This window comes from Neoarius graeffei, chromosome 14 (genome assembly GCF_027579695.1).
Source record: "Neoarius graeffei isolate fNeoGra1 chromosome 14, fNeoGra1.pri, whole genome shotgun sequence".
NCBI lineage: Eukaryota > Metazoa > Chordata > Actinopteri > Siluriformes > Ariidae > Neoarius > Neoarius graeffei.
This window is the reverse complement of record NC_083582.1, coordinates 41438484-41460229: the sequence shown is the minus strand read 5'-3', so window position 1 is coordinate 41460229 and position 21746 is coordinate 41438484. Positions and strand designations below refer to the sequence as shown.

The 21746-nt window shown below is 42.2% G+C and overlaps 2 protein-coding genes across 2 annotated transcripts in view; both read right to left on the bottom strand.

Annotated features, from left to right (window-relative positions):
- tmem184ba (transmembrane protein 184ba) overlaps window positions 1–9721 on the bottom strand; it is a 28640-nt gene extending 18919 nt beyond the window's left edge. Inside the window, exons 1-3 of the mRNA XM_060939680.1 lie at window positions 9353–9721; window positions 1158–1391; window positions 58–223 (exon numbers count right to left, since the gene is read on the bottom strand). Coding sequence (XP_060795663.1) covers window positions 58–223; window positions 1158–1391; window positions 9353–9361 — 409 coding nt within the window. The 5' untranslated portion in view covers window positions 9362–9721. The remainder of the gene's footprint in view (window positions 1–57; window positions 224–1157; window positions 1392–9352) is intronic.
- Window positions 9722–12382: 2661 nt separating this feature from the next.
- On the bottom strand, window positions 12383–15124 carry csnk1e (casein kinase 1, epsilon). The gene is made up of 10 exons (XM_060938926.1): window positions 15049–15124; window positions 14831–14941; window positions 14574–14722; window positions 14177–14405; window positions 13908–14078; window positions 13585–13733; window positions 13290–13491; window positions 13022–13158; window positions 12835–12903; window positions 12383–12741 (listed from the first exon to the last, which is right to left on the bottom strand). The coding sequence occupies exons 1-9, from the start codon at window positions 15122–15124 to the stop codon at window positions 12871–12873; spliced, it is 1257 nt and encodes a 418-aa protein (XP_060794909.1). The 3' UTR covers window positions 12383–12741; window positions 12835–12870.
- Between the last annotated feature and the right edge of the window lie 6622 nt (window positions 15125–21746).

The following is a 21746-nucleotide window of genomic DNA, read 5'->3' as shown; positions in this document are numbered from 1 at the left end:
ATCGTCACAATTTACATTATGGTTTGCACAACACAAGGTCATTATTTGACACATTACCTTCATAGCAGTCTCGGACTGTGTCGAAATAGACGTAGTACTGATCGTTGGTGAAGAACAGAAGGCTGAGCCATGAATCAAAAGCATAGATGGGAACGATGAAGAGGATGCGTACTATATGTCTCTGCTCATTTGGAGAACTGTAATAACGCAAGTGCATGTAGATCTGAAAGAGGGAAAAAAAAGTACAGTAATCCAAATCAGACTGGTTTCAAACAAAGGGAGTTCCATCATTACTTTTAAAGCTACAGACACTATGAAACTTATCAGGAAGTGACCACTGCATATTTCTCAACAACTTAATTACAGACAGTTCATTTAGAAACAATGCTTAATTTCTCCCATCGCTGTCTGTATAATGCTTTAATATGATCCCACAGAACTAGGTTTGTGATTTGCTGACCTGAGCACTGGCCTAACTGGGTTTCTTTGGCAAGATCCAATGGTAGTGAGCTAACCGGCTAACACGAGATAGCTTCAAAGTCATAGCTTTGTTTAAGAGGGAAAGACTTCGGAGTTTACATGCGTGTTATTTGGGGGAAGGTCTCTCTGGCTGTACCTCTTTCAGGTGTGAAGTCGGACGTGTGCACTCAAAAACTGCTATCAAGTCAAACCCGACAGCTCTGACGGGATTTCCAAAGAAACGCGTAGCAGTTCAGCAATCATGTTTTAGAATATTTTTCTCCCCTACCGCAAAAATGGTCAATATATAAATTTATATAAATCCCCCCCCCACCCAACATGTAATGAAGTGTAAATTTAACTTTTCAGCTTTTATCAAAAACTACTTTGCCTGTCTTTTTAGCCTGAGCCCTGCAAACAAACTAGCTGATGAATGCTAACAAACAGCCTTCTGTAATAATATTTTGCCAAGTTCTTGTGAATAATTCATTTTCCTCAATTGTGCCAATGTGCCAAGCTCTGTTTGAGTTCATGACCGGGCTGGGGAGCAGAGACATTCAGCAGTCAATCAAACATCCACATTACAATATTAAGACCCAGACATTCAAAATTTTTTTTAATATTTAAATGCAACATCAAAGGTTTTTTTTTATATATTTTTACCAACATTTTGTTTAAGTGGCGATTCAGGTTTGTACCTGGTGGCAGGTAAACAACAATGCCGTCCACACAAAGAAGCCAGATACAGCCTGTGCTGTGACGGTCATGAGAAAGATTGGCTGATCAAGAGTGAGCAGTGGAGCCTCAGGGAGCCATGAGATGTTGGGTCCAGCAGGGGACACTGTAGCTGGAGATCCTGGAACCATTGTGGCTACTGAGGCCTCGCCAAACCTCTCTGATAAGGGTAAGTCACGTCTCCAGAGCCTGGGGATCTAAAAGGCATCAGGAAAAGAACTTGCCTATAGAGATCATCATGCTGTCAAAAACAATCAATGGAAAATTATTTTATACCAATTGCTCTTACATCAGTTTAGCGAAATACATGGTAAGATCTGGTGCTCACAACCTTACCTTAGAAGTCACTGGAAATTTACACCTTAGTGTCACTCTGATTAACAAGGCGAAAATAATGGCATCCCTAAGACCAGAGCCAGTTTTGCTTTCCTTGGACTCCGAGCCACAAATGGCAGCGGCACTGTTGGGATTCAAACTGGCGCATTTCTGACAATAGGGTGAACACTTTTGGTTGCACCACTGAGGGATGGGCAAAATTTTTAAATGTTAGTCAAAAAGTATTAGCGATTGCCTAAAATATTAATTTTATTCAACATGACCGTATGCTGTGGTTATCAGAATCAAGTTTATTGCCAAGTACGTTCTCACATACAAGTAGGCAGATCAGACACTCGCTGGCCATGCTGTGAAAATTGTGCATCCAGACACTCGTTTAAGTTTCCAAATCTGTCATTGCTTAACTCTTGAATATTTTCTATTGTGAACATCATCAAAAAGCTTATAATCGCCTGCTTTCCAAAGAAATTCATCTTGTTAAGATCTGTTCAGTACTTTGGGAGTAACAGCAGGTTGAAGCTGGTACAACAGAGTAAAAACTCTGCTTGCGTGACGTCGGGAAACTGCCGGTGCTTTGAGTTACAGGAAAGCAGTCAGGCTCTCGTCTCTTCTGATCGGTTTCCGACTGGATTACTCATGAATATCAAATCAGATAACTTTTATAGGGATGTTCTCTCACTCTCACCATTTCTGATGAAGTATTCAGCAAAATTTTCCGTCAGCTAGTTTTGATGTCATGATTCACGGGAGACTCTGAAGTGAGTTTTCATAGCTTTACCTACTTATTTTTTCAAATCAAACTGATTAATGTAAATTGCTATTTTAGTATATAACTTGTTTTGATGAAAAATATTGAGATCTTAGTGATCGGAATGATATTTAAAAAAAAAAAAAAAAAAAAAAAAAAAAAAAAGTCAGAAACGTGAGTGTCAATTTCAATTCAGTTAACCGGAATTGTTTATTGGATGGTGAGCATACAGTTTTTTGAGGTTAGCCTTGAAAGCTATGAATATTAATTGAAATAATCATTTATATTCTTTCATATAAAAACACTACTAGGCCCTACTTAGAGAAACAAAGGCCTACAGAGCACAAAGAGGGTATTAGAAAATCTTATTACTTTATTTTGATAATGTGAATGACATTCAATGATTATTTATGCATATTTTATAATTAACACTGATATCTCCTTTGTGGTGTATAAATGAGAGTTAAAATCAGTTATGTTGCACGAATAAAGCTATTTGATGAAATTTTGAAGCGAGTGTACCAATTTAACAGTTGTACCTAATTAGCATAATTAAATACAAATCAAATGTTAATTTGCAGAATTTTTCAAACTTTGTATTCAGTATACAACCACCTATATGCCTGCCAATTTCCATGTAAATATCTTGACCAAAAATTAAAAAAAAAAAAAAAAAGTTAAGAAAAAACATTTGATCTCATTGGTCAATGAGGCCCATTTTGGACCATGTGATCCTCATACAGAATATTATGGCAGTTTCCTATAAATTAAGCTGTTTTTTCCCCCCATTCTTTGATTTGTAATATAACAAGAACGGATATACATTTTTTAATTCTGTAAAAAAGTATGTTGTTCTGCATTCGACTCTGAATTCAATGAGCGCAGTTTCAAGCAATCTGGATTGAATTTTCACCCGATATGCCTAATACAAGGAATTTGCTTTGGTGATTGAACGGTTAAGACAGAGGAATTTAGCAAAGACAAGAAATAGAAGAATCTGAAATATACACATTTGAAAAGTGGACATATTTAAGGGGTATGTGCAGGAGTTGCTGACATCCAAGCTGTACGGTATGTCCAGAATGTGCAAAAATCTGGATATGAAGAGCATAATAAGGTCATGGAGCCCAGAGTTTAAGGCAAATTGTTTCAGAAAGTTGCACAAAGATTTAAGGATTGCAAAATATCTTGGTCACTCAGACTCATCTACTTTAACTATTGAACTCACGGAAATAGCGCTGTAAAAGTCCATTATCAATACTTTACAGTCAGTTTGATAAACTTGCCTCAGGTAAAGGACTCCGGATATAAAAGGTCCCATCAGATCATCTTCAAAAGCTCTGGAACACCTTTATATATAGTATATAAAAGACACTTTAACCTCTTACTCAGGTTTTATACGTGTCCATTGTAAACCTTTCATGTTTTTTTTGTTACAGCTTGAAACGTTTTATGGTTTTTAAGTGATTAGTGCATGTGATGTTTTACAATGAGGCTAAAGATGGATTTCCATAGTTATATAAAAAAGGTATAACTATTCAACTGGGGTGGTCAGAGTGACACTGGGAGTAGTGCTGGTTCTTCACAGCTTCAGGGTCTGTGGTATTATCTTGAGCTGTGAGAAGTTTCTGTGCATCATCTTCCTGTGTGTGGTTCCTCTAGGTTCTGTGAAGAAGCAAGTGTGCTTGGTGCCCTTCAGTGGATTGGCATCTCATCCTCCTTATACCCAGTATTCCTGGGCAGGGGCGCCATTGGGAGGATGGGGGTGTTTAGGACAATTCTAAGGGCCCCAAACATTGACAGAATGCCCTCCGAGGACAATATTAACATTACCATGTGTAAATTAATTTAGTTTAAAAAAAAAAAATTTTTTAAATAATTTTGTCTCGTAAAACAAGCAAATACAAAAACCTTCTGGTTTGGTTTTCCATTTCCTGCAAAATTATTAGAATGGATAGTCTTTATATTTCACCCCTTTCCCGATTCACTACATGGTACAGTCCTGGGTAGGCAGAGCCAGAGCGTGACACCGCGTTAGGTTTGTTGCTTTCTAATCCAGCACTAACGTCAGCTGCGTACGGTAGAAGCAGAATTGACAGTGAACCATCAGTAGACTGACACCATCATGAAGAAGTCGGGTTACCAGAAACGTAAGGGGGGAGAGGGGATATTATATTCTTTCACAGGGCCCAAATTTTCTAACCGCACCCCTGTTCCCAGGACTGGCTCTGAATCCACCATGACCCCAACAAGGTGGTTACTGAAGATGAATGAATGTATTGAATTCAGGTTTTTGCTTAAACTGTGTTAAAGGTGTGCTGAAGCATACTGGAAAAGTACTGAGTTATAAAAAGTCTCTGGAACACCATATACCAGAGATCTGTGTAGTCTGTGACGGTAACTGCAGTATCATGTAAGGAGTTTAAACAAACAAATCACAAGACAACGACTGTCTCGTGCTGACAAAACACTGGCTTAAAGGAGATACACAGAGCCATGGCCTCACTTTTATTTATAAATGCCTTAAGACCTCAAGAATGGCACAGGAATAGTTTTAAATGTTAACAATAAATCTAATATTGTAATTTTTACGATTCATATAGGTAGCGGTCTGAGTGAATGACCTTGACATCCGTAACATCACAGCAGGAACTCTGTCTCCTCACCATTTCCACTACACTAAAACACAGAGCTGACTGCAAGTCCGATCCTCCATTTTGAGCTAATTTATTGCCAGTTGCATTCATGGCCCAAGAATGCTCAAAATGCAAAGATTTGGACGCGTTTTGCGAGTTGTTCATGGGCACATTGGGCGCCTATAAAGTGGTCTCTCCTCTGCTCTGTATATTTTACTGAAGACTTGTACGAGACCTCTGATCTGTTGAGGTGTGTTGGCTATCAGCCCGCATTGAAAAAGGGTGCAGTATCAACAAGTAAATAAAACTACAAGGAAAATATATTTTATTTATTTTTTTTAAAGGAACATGAGTTCAGTTGCACCAGTCCTCCCGGAGCATGAGCCGAGGGCTGTTGGTAAAACCTGGGATGGAACGAGATGGGACATAATTGCTCTAGCAGTGACCTCCCTGCAGTTGTTGCTAAAACCGGTGACATCCCGTTACGTCCTGGGTTTTAGTAATTGCCTGAGCCAAGCAGTAATGGCGGAGTAGTTAATATGGAGAATGAGTGGACCAGCCATCTGATTTTCTCCACTGGATATTGCTGCCATCTCACCCTTATGTGGAAGAAGCGAATGAACGGAGAACTGAAAGTCAGATTGTTTTGAAACAATCAGCCACAAAATCGATGATATTAAAAAAAAAAAAAAAAAAAAAAAAAAAAAAAAAGTTGTTTACCTGCATTTAGATTAATACATGTAACTGGTATTGTGTGTTTAAGTTACCAGTATAAGATTATTTAAATTTGCTTCAGAATGTGATCGCCTCAGTTCATCTGATTATTTAATTAGCCTTTTATGTTTTATCAGTGAAAATGCATGCATGTACATGTATGTCATATGACATATCGCTCGGGCAGTGAGCTCCCCACAGTTGTTACTAAAACCGGTGATGTTCCGTTCCGTCCCAGGTTTTAGTAATTGCCTGAGCCGAGCAGTAACGGCGGAGTACTCAGTAATGGAGAATGAGTGGAGCAGCCGTCTGATTTCTCCACTGGATATTGCTGCCATCTCGCCCTTACGTGGATGAAGCAAATGAACGGAGAACTGAATGAAGAACTGAAAGTCAGATTGTTTCAAAACAATCAGCCACTAGATCAGCCTTCAAGAAGCGAGAACACAGCCGGGTAAGCTACGACTCTCATTTGGATACAAAACAACACGTTGTTTACCTACATTTAGATTAATACATGTAACTTGTATTGTGTGTTTAAGTTACCGGTGTAAGATTATTTAAATTTGCTTCAGAATGTGATTGCCTCAGTTCATCTGATTATTTAATTAGCCTTTTACATTTTATCAGTGAAAATGCATGCATGTACATGTAAGTTATAACACCTATCCTGTTTTAATGAGCGGCAACCCACAATCAATGAAGTCAAATCGGTCTGAGTTGAGCAAGTCGGTAACAGTATTTCTTTCACCGTATATTTTTTATTGATATGACTTTAGTCTATAGCTGTAAAAGGCCTCAGCCTTAAAATGCATATCACGGGTAAATTCAGGAGCGAGATCAATGTAATTCTCCTATTTTATATTAAACTTTGGTCAAATCTGTGTCACATTTTGTGCAATTTTTTTACCTTGTGCAATACCAGAAAAATTCAGTTGAAATTAAGCCATTTGAGGCGAACTGGTCCGCCTCTGAAAAAACTTGACGTTTGGATTTCCTGGCAAACATTGATTTTCGTGACGTCGTGTGCGGGACGCCTCCCTCTGAATCCTACGTCAGCGCTGGTTTGTTTATGAGAAAACGACCTGGTGGTTTCCTGCAAATTTCTTCAACGTTATCGCGTAATTATTAAAAATGGTTAACAGATGTATTGTAGGAGGGTGCAGCAACACCAATCTTGATGGGATTAGTACTCATCGTTTCCCAAAAGACCGGACAATGAGAGAGAAATGGGAGCGCTTGGTCTACACAGGCTGTGCACTGAAACTAGTGGTGTGTCGTTCACGAACGAACCGTTCTTTTTGAACGAGTCTTCGAAGTGAACGACTAGAACTAGTTCGCGCTGCCTCTCGTTCTCGGTCGTTCGCGAATCAGCAGTCTCTGCTCGCTGGCAGCAGGGCGGTCGCTGAATCTCGGTCGTTGGCGAATCAGCAGGATCTGTTCAGTAGCAGAAGGGCGTCCAACTTGCATTTTGATCTGTGCAGAGCAGCGCCACTTTACTTCTTTAAGGGCTATCTGAGCCCTATTATCAGAGCGTTGACACATGCCAGGTCTTTGGTTTACAATTTAGAGCTCTCACTCAGCAATACATTTCAGTTCACAGCGAACGAGCTCAGCAGTTCGCGAACGAACGAACGAACAGCCAGCAGCCAGCCTGCCTACTGTTCGCTGAATACGATGACTTGTAAAGTTGTTTATTCTCTGAAATGAGTGTTGCTGTTAAATAAGCAATTTTTTTTTTTTTGCTTAATGGGTTTGAGAGAACAACTGCATAGCCGGCAGACCATGGCTCTACTAAAATAAATATAATAAATATAAAAACAGCTTTATTCTTATCTACATTTAATTAACTTTCAGAGCTTTGTTTATGTAGTCTTTTTCAGATAATGCTAGGATAATGTTTTTCTTCCATCTTTTTCTCAAGCACATTGTAATGTATGAAAATCCATTGTGGATGGCACCTCTGCCGCCTCTCGTTCACTCAAGATGAACTAAACTTCGGATGACAGCCATTGTTGTGCCGCTTTGGTGTGACGTCATCAAAATGAACGAGTCTCATCTCATCTCATTATCTGTAGCCGCTTTATCCTTCTACAGGGTCGCAGGCAAGCTGGAGCCTATCCCAGCTGACTACGGGCGAAAGGCGGGGTACACCCTGGACAAGTCGCCAGGTCATCACAGGGCTGACACATAGACACAGACAACCATTCACACTCACATTCACACCTACGGTCAATTTAGAGTCACCAGTTAACCTAACCTGCATGTCTTTGGACTGTGGGGGAAACCGGAGCACCCGGAGGAAACCCATGCGGACACGGGGAGAACATGCAAACTCCACACAGAAAGGCCCTCGCCGGCCCCGGGGCTCGAACCCAGGACCTTCTTGCTGTGAGGCGACAGCGCTAACCACTACACCACCGTGCCGCCCAAAATGAACGAGTGAACGAACGAATTTCTTTGCTGAACTGACCGACATGAACGAACTGGCGGAAATGAATCGCCATGTCCCACCAATAACTGAAACCGTGCAAAGCTATCGCAGCCTGCTGGCGGTTTCGCAGGTGACGTCACGAACCTGGCTCCAGACTCCCTTGGGATTTTTCCAGATGCATTTTGCTATTCTATTTTTTTCTGCTGTAGACAGATGGCCTTGTGCAAAATTACCCTTCTGGATGAGTGTGTAAAGGGACATACTTTCATATAAAAAAAAAAAAAAAAAAAAAAAAAACACGAAATTGGTCCGGGATATACACTTTCAAACCGGTTAACGCAGTGACGTCATGCACTCAGCTGGCTGTGTCAGCTCGAATCCCAACCCTGCGGTCGATTTTATCTCTCAGAAATATATATACATTTTTAATTCTCATTTATGCAGCATACAAGAGTCAAAGATGGAGATACTATCCACTCAGAAATGTATTTAAAAATAAAAGGTTCCGCATATCTTCTTTAAATTGGACCGACTGGTCTGGTTACCGGAAGTGGGCGTCACGTAGATTTTAATACGTCATCACGCAAATCTGAACTCCTCTCTACAGAGCGTCACGTCCAAGTGACGCAAACACACGGGGGCAGAAAGAAAGGTCGCAAAACAATGAGGGCATCAAATCCACCAGGTTACTGAACACAGCTCTCAGGGGTTCACCGATACACCGAAGCAGCCAGTGAACCATTAACTAACAACTTGTGAAATGACTCTGAGCCAGTCGTGCGAGTTTATATAGAAACCGTTCCAAACCGAGCTCCTCTCCAGTGAACGGATCCGAACCTGACTCACTGGAGTTCTTTAGCACGAACCATGAATCCTCAAAGCAGATTCAACACATTCGCTCACTGTTTCAGCGCCATTCACGCAGAGACGGGGGTTTAAAAATGTAGAGTTACATTTTTATCTGTATATTGTTTAGTCGTCTTGTTCTTGGGATTTTTTTTAAATAAATATATGTTGGTTTTCCAGTATGTATCTTTTTCTTTTCGGATGTCTGATAATTTCCCAGCTTGGGATCAAGAAAGTAAATCTTGTGTTTTGTAAAACAAACGGAAATCAGTCAGTACGTGTCGTTGACCTTTTCCTGTACAACAAAACTATTTAGCATATACAAGCATAAGTTGTTGATGATTAATAATAACAGACAGACAGTTTTAGAACTCACTGGGTCACGAAGCTTAGCTTTATCTCGTCTGTAACAACACTGAAACGTGAAAAATAACACACACTTACCAAATGCATGAATGCTAACAAAGAGGCAGCAGGTCAGTCAGACAGACAGACAGACAGGGCCTTTAACTCCTCAGAGCATCACCGCGACCCGTCATCCATGTTTAAGCTCCCCTGAGCGCACTGGTGACACTGAGGGAAGCAAAATTCGGTTGCACTGGAAAACTAACTAACCTAACTCTTCACCCGGCGCCATGAAGAAACGACATACAACTTTTACACTAAATTCCACAACACTTACTCCTCCTTTGCCACTATAACGCGTCTGGAGTAGAATACCGTTTAAAGCACACTGATAACGGAGACGGGCGCTGCTGTGAGGAGGCGGATTATCACAGCTGAGTGAAGATAACGGAGTGGAAGTGAAGTAGCAGCAAGCTGAAGCCGGAGACAACCAGCGACGAAAGTTACCCGGGTTGCCAAATCGGGTTGATTTAAACATTATTGGCAATTCTACATCACCCGAAACCAGGGGTGCAGATCCGATGTCAGGATTGGGGGGGAGGACACAAAAGTGATTTTTTATCTCATCTCATCTCATCTCATTATCTCTAGCCGCTTTATCCTTCTACAGGGTCGCAGGCAAGCTGGAGCCTATCCCAGCTGACTACGGGCGAAAGGCGGGGTACACCCTGGACAAGTCGCCAGGTCATCACAGGGCTGACACAGAGACACAGACAACCATTCACACTCACATTCACACCTATGGTCAATTTAGAGTCACCAGTTAACCTAACCTGCATGTCTTTGGACTGTGGGGGAAACCGGAGCACCCGGAGGAAACCCATGCGGACACGGGGAGAACATGCAAACTCCGCACAGAAAGGCCCTCGCCGGCCACGGGGCTCGAACCCAGGACCTTCTTGCTGTGAGGCGACAGCGCTAACCACTACACCACCGTGCTGCCGGACACAAAAGTGATTTTTTATTTTAATTTTTTTTCCTGTATGCAACTCATACCATGCAACCATAAATCACAACTTCGTAGAGGCTCGCCACATCATTCAAAAAGTACTGCACAGGGAATCATTTGTGCTTACCTTACTTGTTAATTTGTCCAGAGTCAGAAATATATTTGTCAAACATTATTTGTTCCACCATTTCTATCTAAAATGTGAAGAATGTGAAGTCTCAAAATAGATTTGTTTGTACAATTTTGAATAATTTAGGGGATTTTTATTGGGGGGACAATTCATGTGGGCGGCACGGTGGTGTAGTGGTTAGCGCTGTCGCCTCACAGCAAGAAGGTCCGGGTTCGAGCCCCGTGGCCCGCGAGGGCCTTTCTATGCGGAGTTTGCATGTTGTCCCCGTGTCCACGTGGGTTTCCTCCGGGTGCTCCGGTTTCCCCCACAGTCCAAAGACATGCAGGTTAGGTTAACTGGTGACTCTAAATTGACCGTAGGTGTAAATGTGAGTGTGAATGGTTGTCTGTGTCTATGTGTCAGCCCTGTGATGACCTGGCAACTTGTCCAGGGTGTACCCCGCCTTTCGCCCGTAGTCAGCTGGGATAGGCTCCAGCTTGCCTGCGACCCTGTAGAACAGGATAAAGCGGCTACAGATAATGAGATGAGATGAGATGAGATGAGATGAGACAATTCATGTTTTTCAGAAATTGGGAGGGACATGTCCCCCCCCGTCCCCCGGGATCTGCACCCATGCCCGAAACAACCAAATATCTCATCTCATCTCATTATCTCTAGCCGCTTTATCCTTCTACAGGGTCGCAGGCAAGCTGGAGCCTATCCCAGCTGACTACGGGCGAAAGGCAGGGTACACCCTGGACAAGTCGCCAGGTCATCACAGGGCTGACACATAGACACAGACAACCATTCACACTCACATTCACACCTACGGTCAATTTAGAGTCACCAGTTAACCTAACCTGCATGTCTTTGGACTGTGGGGGAAACCGGAGCACCCGGAGGAAACCCACGCGGACACGGGGAGAAGATGCAAACTCCACACAGAAAGGCCCTCGCCGGCCCCGGGGCTCGAACCCAGGACCTTCTTGCTGTGAGGCGACAGCGCTAACCACTACACCACCGTGCCGCCCCACAACCAAATATTTCACATGAAATGTTCGATGGCAACAATTACTTCATAAATGAAATGAATAAAGAACTACTGGGTTTTTTGTTCCCTTAATTTTTTTTTTTTTTATATAAAAAGTTATTTCCGTGCACATAATTTGTATGGGCACTGTGTGAGACGGCTGCCTCTCCAGTAGCTCTGTAGTTTTTAGCTCTTTAAACCTCTTTTTTCCACCTTTTTTACTTTTTTGCTCTTCTTACTCTTAGGGAACCCTCCCAAAGGGATCAATAAAGTTTTATCTAATCTAATCTAATCTAATCTAATCTAAAAGCATTAACTGAGGAATTGAACTCAACCTGGCAACACTGGATGCCGTCGATACTTTTTCAAAATGGTTGAACCCTTCACCACTCTTCAACATAAAAGTCTTTATTGTGGCGCAACTCATCATCTTAATAAAATAAAAAATAAATCTAACACCTTTTTCTGAGCAACTCACGTTCACGTAGTCTGTGATATTATTGGACATATTTGTTTATTTATAAATCAGGGTACCATGGCTAAACATGCCAGTACAGAATTCTCTAGATTAAATCTTGTTATATATATATATATATATATATATATATATATATATATATATATATATATATATATATATGCGCCATGGGATTCTATGGATTTGACATATACATAGGCCAGCAGTGATGCTTGAGCTGTCATTAAGATTTTAGGTTGCCTGACAGGTTTGGATCACATCTTGTTCAATTTCAGTGTTGTCCATGCTATGGAAGTACAGAAAATTTCTTCAGTGTCTCATTTTGCAAATAGTCCAATTTTTGTCTAATTTAGCAAATATTAAAATTTGATATCAATGTTGATATGTTCAAACATAAAAAGATGTTTTCCACTATACCAACTACATCAGCATGTATGACAACATATAACACCTTTGTTTGCATTTAAAGTGAGTGTGCAAGCGATACATTTATTTGGACTCACACTTAATAAACAATCAATTTTAACATTACAATCTAAGAAGTTATTCCATGTTTCCCATTATCTGTAGGTCAGATCAACAGGAACAACTGTCAAGTTGTGGGCAAAAGTCCTTATTTCCATGAATTATGTCGGAAACATGTGATCCAAACGTCCATAGTTGAATCACACCTCTTCATCAATTGTGCCTCGTCGTCTAAATACCCAGGAAACTTCAGCACTTCAGAGGAGTTGTGTTGTGACCCCTTTGTCCTACGCAGCAGGGTGTTTACTGACATTCTCCCCAACTTCTGTTTCTCTGCACAACTGACTTATATAGAAAGACGAATACAAATGCCTTAGGGGAGTTGTTTGTTGAAATCCTATTGAATTAAAGACACAACAGTACGTTTTAAGTAAACTGAAAACTCTCCTTTAGTTTACAAAGCAATTGTGATATTAAAAAAAAGACTTACATCCTGAAAAGTAATAAATAACCGAAGTTGGCAAGCTCATTTTCCCATGTGCTCAAATGGCACACTGACCTGAGGAAGAAATAATACATGGCAAAATATGAGACAGTGAAAGAGAAGCAACTATAAAAAAAAATAAAGTTCAGATGAGCACAGCAGTGCAAATAGAGCATACAAATACAGTGTGCACCTGTGGCGGGGTGATGCGGATCTGATCGTGGCGCAGTGGGAGGTCAGGGGACGCGTTGGCAGGAGCCCCCCGATGGAGACGCAGACACACTCTCCTCTCTCGTTCAGCTCCTCGTCCTGCTCTGGGAGATGCATTCCCTGAGAAAGAACATATCACACATCTCTGTAACCAGAACATGGCTCTACAGGTGAGAGCCATACTATAAGATCACCTACTTTTTAAGGAAAAAGGAATGTTTTAACTAACTCTTGTGAATATCACAACTCACCAGTCTGTGGAACCCGTGGGACAGGTGCTGAGCCAGCTGGGTCTGGACCGTTGCGGACTCTGTTAGGCACCGGAAGGTTCGGGCCAGAGGGCAGTGCACGTGCAGCAGAGCCCTGAGGTCCTCCACCAGGCCTCTCATCTCTCTCCTCTCCCTCTCCTCCTCTTTGCTCCTTCTCTTTCTCTTCTGCTGTCCTACTGGATCCCTGTAGTAGCCACAGGCAAACATGGAGGAATCAACGACAATTCCCTAAGGTAAAAGTTACTTCCAAAGTATTGGGGCAAGGAGAATAACATACAAATTTCAACATGTTCCAGTCAAACACATAGTCGTAAGAGAAACCCTGTCTGTGGAACAGATTTCTGAACAGCTGTCTCAGATAGGAGTAATCAGGTTTGTCATCAAATCGCAGCGAGCGGCAGAAGTTCATGTATGTGGAGAATTCGGCTGCAGACAGAGGTAAAGGAAAAGAGTAATGATGATTAGAAGAAGGACAATGAAAGAAAGAGATGGTCTGATGTGAAGTCGTACAAGGAAAAAGGAAATACATCGCCACGAAAAAAGTAAAGAAAACGTCTAGCAGGAAATTATGTGTGATTCAAATGCTGTCCTTCTACTCACATGGATAGCCCTTGCAAAGCACTTCAATAGGGGTTGACATCTTCTTCTCACTAATCCGTTCATATTTCTGTCGTTTCGTGGCAGCTTTAAGACCCTGCCAAGGCAGTGAGCCCAAGTTAAAGTACATGAGCACATAGCCAAGAGACTCCAGGTCATCCCGCCGAGACTGCTCTATGGGAACAGATAAGACACGTAGTGAATGCAAGAGCCCCAAGCAACAACCCATGTCTGTAGCATTATATTCACCACAAACCCGATTCTCCTCTTACCAATGCCCAGATGTGTGTTAATGGAGGCATAGCGGGCAGTGCCAGTCAGGTTTTTATTCTCCCGGTAGGGAATGTGCTGATGTGTACGAGCATCACGGTACTTCTTGGCCAAGCCAAAGTCTATGATATACACAAGGTTGCCCTTCTTGCCAAGCCCCATCAAGAAGTTGTCAGGTTTGATATCTCTGTGAATGAAGTTCTTTGAGTGGATGTACTCAATGCGGCTGATCTGTAGAGAGGAGGTGAAGACCACTGACAATATATAAGCAAGGAATTAAAAAAAAAAAACAGGCTTGAAAAGTAAGTAGTTTATCATGATTGAAACCAAAGCAGAAAATGAAAGTTAAAATCATCCAAAACATGTCCTATGTTCTGAGCATTGAGGATATCCCATTACCATCTGGTCTGCAAGTAACAGCACAGTCTTAAGGCTGAATTTCCTTGAGCAGAAGTTAAACAGGTCTTCCAGACTTGGACCCAGGAGCTCCATCACCATCACGTTGTAGTCCCCCTCAGCACCGCACCACTTGATTGACGGAATTCCCACTACAGATACAGATAAAAAAAGATGAACTTAGATAAAATCAGTCATCGTTTATTTCTTTGGACATCCTTATAAAAAGAAATACAATCTCTGTATGCTTCCAGCTTCACCTCCTCCCTGCATCATCTTGTAGAATTTGCTCTCTATATGAAGCTGGGGATGCTTAGTCTTCACACTTTCTAGCTTGATGGCAACCTCCTCTCCTGATGTAATGTTTGCACCTGCAAATATTGATGGGGAATACTCAGTTGCATAGACCTATTCAGTGAACGAGAAGAGCAGGCATTTGTGTAGTCTGCCATCAAACACATTCAAACGAGCTACTTACCGAGATAGATGTCCCCAAAAGAGCCACTTCCGATCTTCCGCCCAAGGCGGTATTTATTTCCAACACGCAACTCCATGACTTTGTTCTAAAAGTTGCCTGGGAATGACCAAAACATTAGCGCCACATTGGGGAAATTGCCACATCCCTTATACAGATTTCTGAGCAAGCAACCACAAACTACAGCATGCGGAGCTGGATTACAAAACAGCTTTGATGTTGGTGCTGAGTACACCATTCTGTACACAAACCACTAGCTGTGCCAACTGACACAAACCTGTTCGTTATTCTTTCAGAGGAACACAATGTGCTAGCATGTACTGGGAGCTCTCCAGTACAATGAAGCATACCTGACTTGGATTGATGGTCAGGAATGATGACAGATCTTATAGCTAATACTGAACTCCTTGCGATGAGAATCATTTGATCTAGTGTAGCCAATACCAACATGGTTATCAAGCTAATTTTGGAAGATCGAGGCCGTGAAAACGAAGGTTCCGTTGGGAAAAACAAAAGCTACGTTCATCCATCACTGGCATGCTTTCATAAATCGAGAAAGAGCAGCAGGCCACGGTGGAGAGGAAAACGACGGCTCGCGTCGGATTTGGTTGCAGCCGCACCCTGTAGAGATCATGACTCCGGAGCAACCGCATAGCGCGCAGTGGACACGGTTTCCATCTGCCAGCACATGCATAAGAAACCATCATGCTACACACACACACGCACACACACACACATACACACGTCCCGCTTTGACCTTATATGAGTCCCACCCTACCTGATCCGAGGGCGAGGACAAAGCGGCGCAGGCGGACGGCTTCGCGAGTCAGGACCCTGGACAGCGAAGGCAGCACAAGCCGTTTCACGAGTCTCATTCCAGACGCAGAGGAAAAACTCGGCTCTTTCAGTAGGAATTCCCAAATCCTCGATTTCTAGCGATCGAGCTGACCTACTTGCGTTAGCAAAGCTACCACCCTCCCCTTGTTTGTATCGCAGCGCACTTGTGACAGAAAATGATGTCATTCATAAACTACCGGAAGGACCCGGATCACTTCAAGGGGCCGCACGATGAAAACAATCCGTGATGGAGAGGCCTATAAGATCAAACTGGGGGGGAAAAAAATGCATTCCCACCGTTCACTAAAACAACAACAACTGGATAACCGGTTGACTTGGCATAATAACAGATCCTCATCTCATCTCATTATCTCTAGCCGCTTTATCCTGTTCTACAGGGTCACAGGCAAGCTGGAGCCTATCCCAGCTGACTACGGGCGAAAGGCGGGGTACACCCTGGACAAGTCGCCAGGTCATCACAGGGCTGACACAGAGACACAGACAACCATTCACACTCACATTCACACCTACGGTCAATTTAGAGTCACCAGTTAACCTAACCTGCATGTCTTTGGACTGTGGGGGAAACCGGAGCACCCGGAGGAAACCCACGCGGACACCATGCAAACTCCACACAGAAAGGCCCTCGCTGGCCATGGGGCTCAAACCCGGACCTTCTTGCTGTGAGGCGACAGCGCTAACCACTACACCACCGTGCCGGCCCAAATATTTTATTCTACTTGGAAAATTGACCAGTAAACTTGGTGACGAAATATGACCATATTATATATAAGTCAAAAGTTTTGGACACACCTCCTAATTCAATGTTTTTTCTTGATTTATTTTTTTTATTTTTTATTCCAACTACAAATCAGAAATACTTGGGACGGTATGGAAAATGCGAATTTAAAAAAAGCAGTGATTTCTAAATTTACTCGGACTTATATTTCATTGAGCAGTGTACTGGTTAGCAAGAAGGTCCTGGGTTCGAGCCCAGTAGCTGGCAAGGCCTTTCTGTGTGGAGTTTGTACTGTATGTTCTCGCCGTATCTGCCCGGGTTTCCCCTACAGTCCAAAGACATGCAGGTTAGGCTAATTGGTGGCTCTGAATTGACCCTAGGTGTGAATGTGAGTGTGAATGGTTGTTTGTGTCTATGTGTCAGCCCTGCGATGATCTGGTGACTTGTCCAGGGTGTACCCCGCCTCTCACCCATAGTCAGCTGGGATAGGCTCCAGCTTGCCTGCGACCCTGTAGAACAGGATAAGCGGTTACGGATAATGGATGGATGGATGGATGGGCGGCATGGTGGTGTAGTGGTTCGCTAGAAGGTCCTGGGTTTGAGCCCAGTGGCAGGCAAGGGCCTTTCTGTGTGGAGTTTGCATGTTCTCCCTGTGTCTACCTGGGTTTCCTCTGAGTGCTCCGGTTTCCCCCACAGTCCAAAGACATGCAGGTTAGGTTAATTGGTGGCTCTAAATTGACCGTAGGTGTGAATGTGAGTGTGAATAGTTGTTTGTCTCTGTGTCAGCCCTGCGATGATCTGGTGACTTGTCCAGGGTGTACCCCGCCTTTCACCCATAGTCAGCTGGGATAGGCTCCAGCTTGCCTGCAACCCTGTAGAACAGGATAAGTGGCTACAGATAATGGATGGATGGATTATATTTCATTGCAGATATTTCATGTCATTTTTTTTCTGGTCAACTTCATTTCATTTGTTAATATACATCCGTTCCTGCATTTCAGCCCTGCAACACATTCCAAAAAAAGTTGGGATGGGGGCAATTTAGGGCTACTAATGAGGTAAAACAATTAAATAATGATGTGATTTGAAACAGGTGATGTCAACAGGTGATTGTAATCATGATTTGGTACAAAATCAGTATCCATGAAAGACAGTCTTTGAGGAGCAAAGATGGGCTGAGGGTCTCCAGTTTGTCAACAAATGTGTGAGAAAATTATTAAAATGTTTGTATATTCCTCAGAGAAAGCTATGAAAGGATTTGGACATATCACTCTCTATGGTGTAATGGAAATTTCTAATAAACACTTCAGAACGGTTAGCAGTTGTCTTTTCAGTTATTTATTATGGTAAATCATATAAAAGAAATATAAGATAGGAAAGAAAGAAAATTAAAGCAGAACACCACCTCTAGTGATGTGAGAGTACGCGCGCTCTCTGAGTTGTGTTTTAGTGGCTGTTATCTATATACTCTAAAGGCATTTGCTTTACTGCCCGTGTCTTCACGTGATTGGCTCAAGATTTTCTATGAAGCTTTGCTAATGAGTGCACCTGGCATGCTTTGGTACGTGCAGGCAGATGCAAGCAGGGAGAACTCAAGCTCCCTGCTTATCACCACCAAGGTCAGGAAAGGTGGGTACATCATGAGAAGATGTGTAGTTAGGATGAACTCAAGCACCCTGCTCATTACCACCAAGGCCACAGAAAGGCGATTAAAGCATGTGGAAAACATCTCTTCTCAGTACACTAAGACCCCGTCCACACGTAGCCGGGTATCTGCTAAATCAAAGATATTTTTCTACGTTTTGGCCTGTCATCCACATGAAAACACATCAAAAACGAATATTTAAAAAAACTCTGGGCAAAGTGAAGATTTTTGAAAACTCTGTGTATGCCTTTTCGTGTAGACAGAGATAACCGGAGGTTTGCGTTTTAGAACGTCACAATCTGCGCCAAAAAATGACAACAAATCTGCCCTGACGTCAAACATGCGACCTTTGTTTACTGCACAGCAAATTCCTCAGTGTTGAATTAACACTTTCAGAGTTAATCTGGGTCCAATTGGACCTATATAAACACAGTAGGGTGTTAAATCAACACTCTGGGTGTTAATTCAACACTGGGGATTTTGCTGTGTGCAGAAGCCAGATTAAGCATGGACAAAGAGTAATGGATCGGAGTAGTGCCTTGAAAGCGTTAATTATTGTGCAGGTGCTATTTACACGTTTAATTTTAGAAGCCCAACCACTGATAAGATTCCCAATCAACATTTTCTTGCGTCTTTTGAAGTTTATACTCCAAAATTGTGTTTAGAAGCAATTCTGTCTCCGAGTCTGTCCAGACGAACGAGCTTGGCGCCATGTTTTATGTTTAGGCGGAAGTGACGCCAACAGAGGGCTATTCTGATGTGATTAGGGGTAGGATTTGGGGAAATAATGCCATCTACAGGTTTGGAATGCTTATGAATGTGATTGAAAATGCAGATGTTCGGTTATGTGTGGAAGGGATTTTTTTCGAAGACGAGGTGGTGTGGATAAAACATTTTTATAAACGGAGGGGGGGAAAATGTTCGGTTTTAAAAATACCCGGCTACGTGTGTACATGGCCTAAGTCACTTGAGCTCAACATACAGAAACAGAGAATAATAATGTTCGTTCATTAAATTTCCCTCACATTTCCCCCCTTTTTATCCTACAGGATAATAATTGCTAAAAGAAAAGAACTGTACACAGTTTCAGTGATAAGAGTTCTCAGAGAGATTCGACTTAACACGTCATTGAGTGTACAGAGATAATGCTAAGGCTGTTTTTATAAGACATAGACATCTTAAGTAAATGCTAGCAAGCCATATACATAGATCAGGAATAATAGAACAGGAAACAATCATAATGAAAGTGTTTTAAGTCAGGACTAGTTTCATGTCAACTGTGCTGATGTCATCGAACGGTGGGTTATAGTCTTCGTGTGGGTTTGGAGGCCAGTCAGGCAAGTCGTCTAAGGCTATTTTCACCATCTGGTAACCAATATTTGTCAGCTGCCTCTGAAACACAGACATACTACATTGACAGAAAACAGGGAGCAAACATACAGTGGCGCTTGAAAGTTTGTGAACCCTTGAGAATTTTCTATATTTCTGCATAAATATGACCAAAAACATCATCAGATTTTCACACAAGTCCTAAAAGTAGATAAAGAGAACCCAGTTAAACAAATGAGACAAAAATATTATACTTGGTTATTTATTTATTGAGGAAAATGATCCAATATTACATATCTGTGAGTGGCAAAAGTATGTGAACCTTTGCTTTCAGTATCTGCTGTGACCCCCTTGTGCAGCAATAACTGCAATTAAACATTTCCGGTGACTGTTGATCAGTCCTGCACACCGGCTTGGAGAAATTTTAGCCCATTCCTCCATACAGAACAGCTTCAACTCTGGAATGTTGGTGGGTTTCCTCACATGAACTGCTCGCTTCAGGTCCTTCCACAACATTTCGATTGGATTAAGGTCAGGACTTTGACTTGGCCATTCCAAAACATTAACTTTATTCTTCTTTAACCATTCTTTGGTAGAACAACTTGTGTGCTTAGGGTCGTTGTCTTGCTGCATGACTCACCCTCTCTTGAGATTCAGTTCATGGACAGATGTTCTGACATTTTCCTTTAGAATTTGCTGGTATAATTCAGAATTCATTGTTCCATCAATGATGGCAAGCCGTCCTGGCCCAGATGCAACAAAACAGGCCCAAACCATGATACTACCACCACCATGTTTCACAGATGGGATAAGGTTCTTATGCTGGAATGCAGTGTTTTCCTTTCTCCAAACAAAACACTTCTCATTTAAAGCAAAAAGTTCTATTTTGGTCTCATCCGTCCACAAAACATTTTTCCAATAGCCTTCTAGCTTGTCCATGTGATCTTTAGCAAATTGTAGATGAGCAGCAATGTTCTTTTTGGAGAGCAATTGCTTTCTCCTTGCAACTCTGCCATGCACACCGTTGTTGTTCCGTGTTCTCCTGATGGTGGACTCATGAACATTAACATTAGCCAATGTGAGACAGGCCTTCAGTTACTTAGAAGTTATCCTGGGGTCCTTTGTTACCTCGCTGACTATTACAAGCCTTGCTCTTGGAGTGATCTTTGTTGGTCGACCACCCCTGGGGAGGGTAATAATGGTCTTGAATTTCCTCCATTTGTACACAATCTGTCTGACTGTAGATTGGTGGAGTCCAGACTCTTTAGAGATGGGTTTGTAACCTTTTCCAGCCTGATGAGCATCAGCAATGCTTTTTCTGAGGTCCTCAGAAATCTCCTTTGTTCGTGCCATGATACACTTCCACAAACATGTGTTGTGAAGATCAGACTTTGATAGATCCCTGTTCTTTAAATAAAACAGGGTGCCCACTCACACCTGATTGTCATCCCATTTATTGAAAACAACTGACTCTAATTTCACCTTCAAATTAACTGCTAATCCTAGAGGTTCACATACTTTTGCCACCCACAGATATGTAATATTGGATCATTTTCCTCAATAAATAAATGACCAATTATAATATTTTTGTCTCATTTGTTTAACGGGTTCTCTTTATCTACTTTTAGGACTTGTATGAAAATCTGATGATGTTTTAGGTCATATTTATGCAGAAATATAGAAAATTCTAAAGGGTTCACAAGCTTTCAAGCACCACTGTAGCATCACAATCACTAAGCCCAGGACCGGTATGGTGGATGGAATCAGAGTCTTCCATCCACTGAACCAACACCATCAGCTGTCTTCAACTCCTCCATGTTCATCTGCTCATAATTGTTCAGCAACCTTGCGCATCTTGTTCAGTGCCTCAGTGATGTTATCGAGTTAACCCTTGTCCTTCTTGACGTTTGTTGGTGCTCAGAGGGCGGGCACGCCCTATCAGCCCTCATCCCACCTCAGTGGGACTTGGAGGAAACTCGAAACCCTAAGACTTATCTATCGGCTAGACACTGAAACACTCTCCCTATTGAGAGTGCGTGCGTGATTGATGTGATACTCGCACTGTTCCATGTAGTGATGCCTTTCTTCCTCACGAGCTTTACCAGCGTCCGGGTCACTTAGGCCTTCCTTTTCCTCCTGCTCAGCCGGTTC

What these genes read in the sequence shown, in the direction of transcription:
- csnk1e (XM_060938926.1), bottom strand. Translation starts at nt 15,124, where the DNA reads ATGGAGTTGCGTGTTGGAAATAAATACCGCCTTGGGCGGAAGATCGGA. An exon ending in TTTTGGGGACATCTATCTCG is followed by an intron (nt 14,942 to 15,048) that starts GTAAGTAGCTCG and finishes CAATATTTGCAG; the next exon opens with GTGCAAACATTACATCAGGA. An exon ending in TCCGCATCACCCCGCCACAG is followed by an intron (nt 12,904 to 13,021) that starts GTGCACACTGTA and finishes TTTCTTCCTCAG; the next exon opens with GTCAGTGTGCCATTTGAGCA.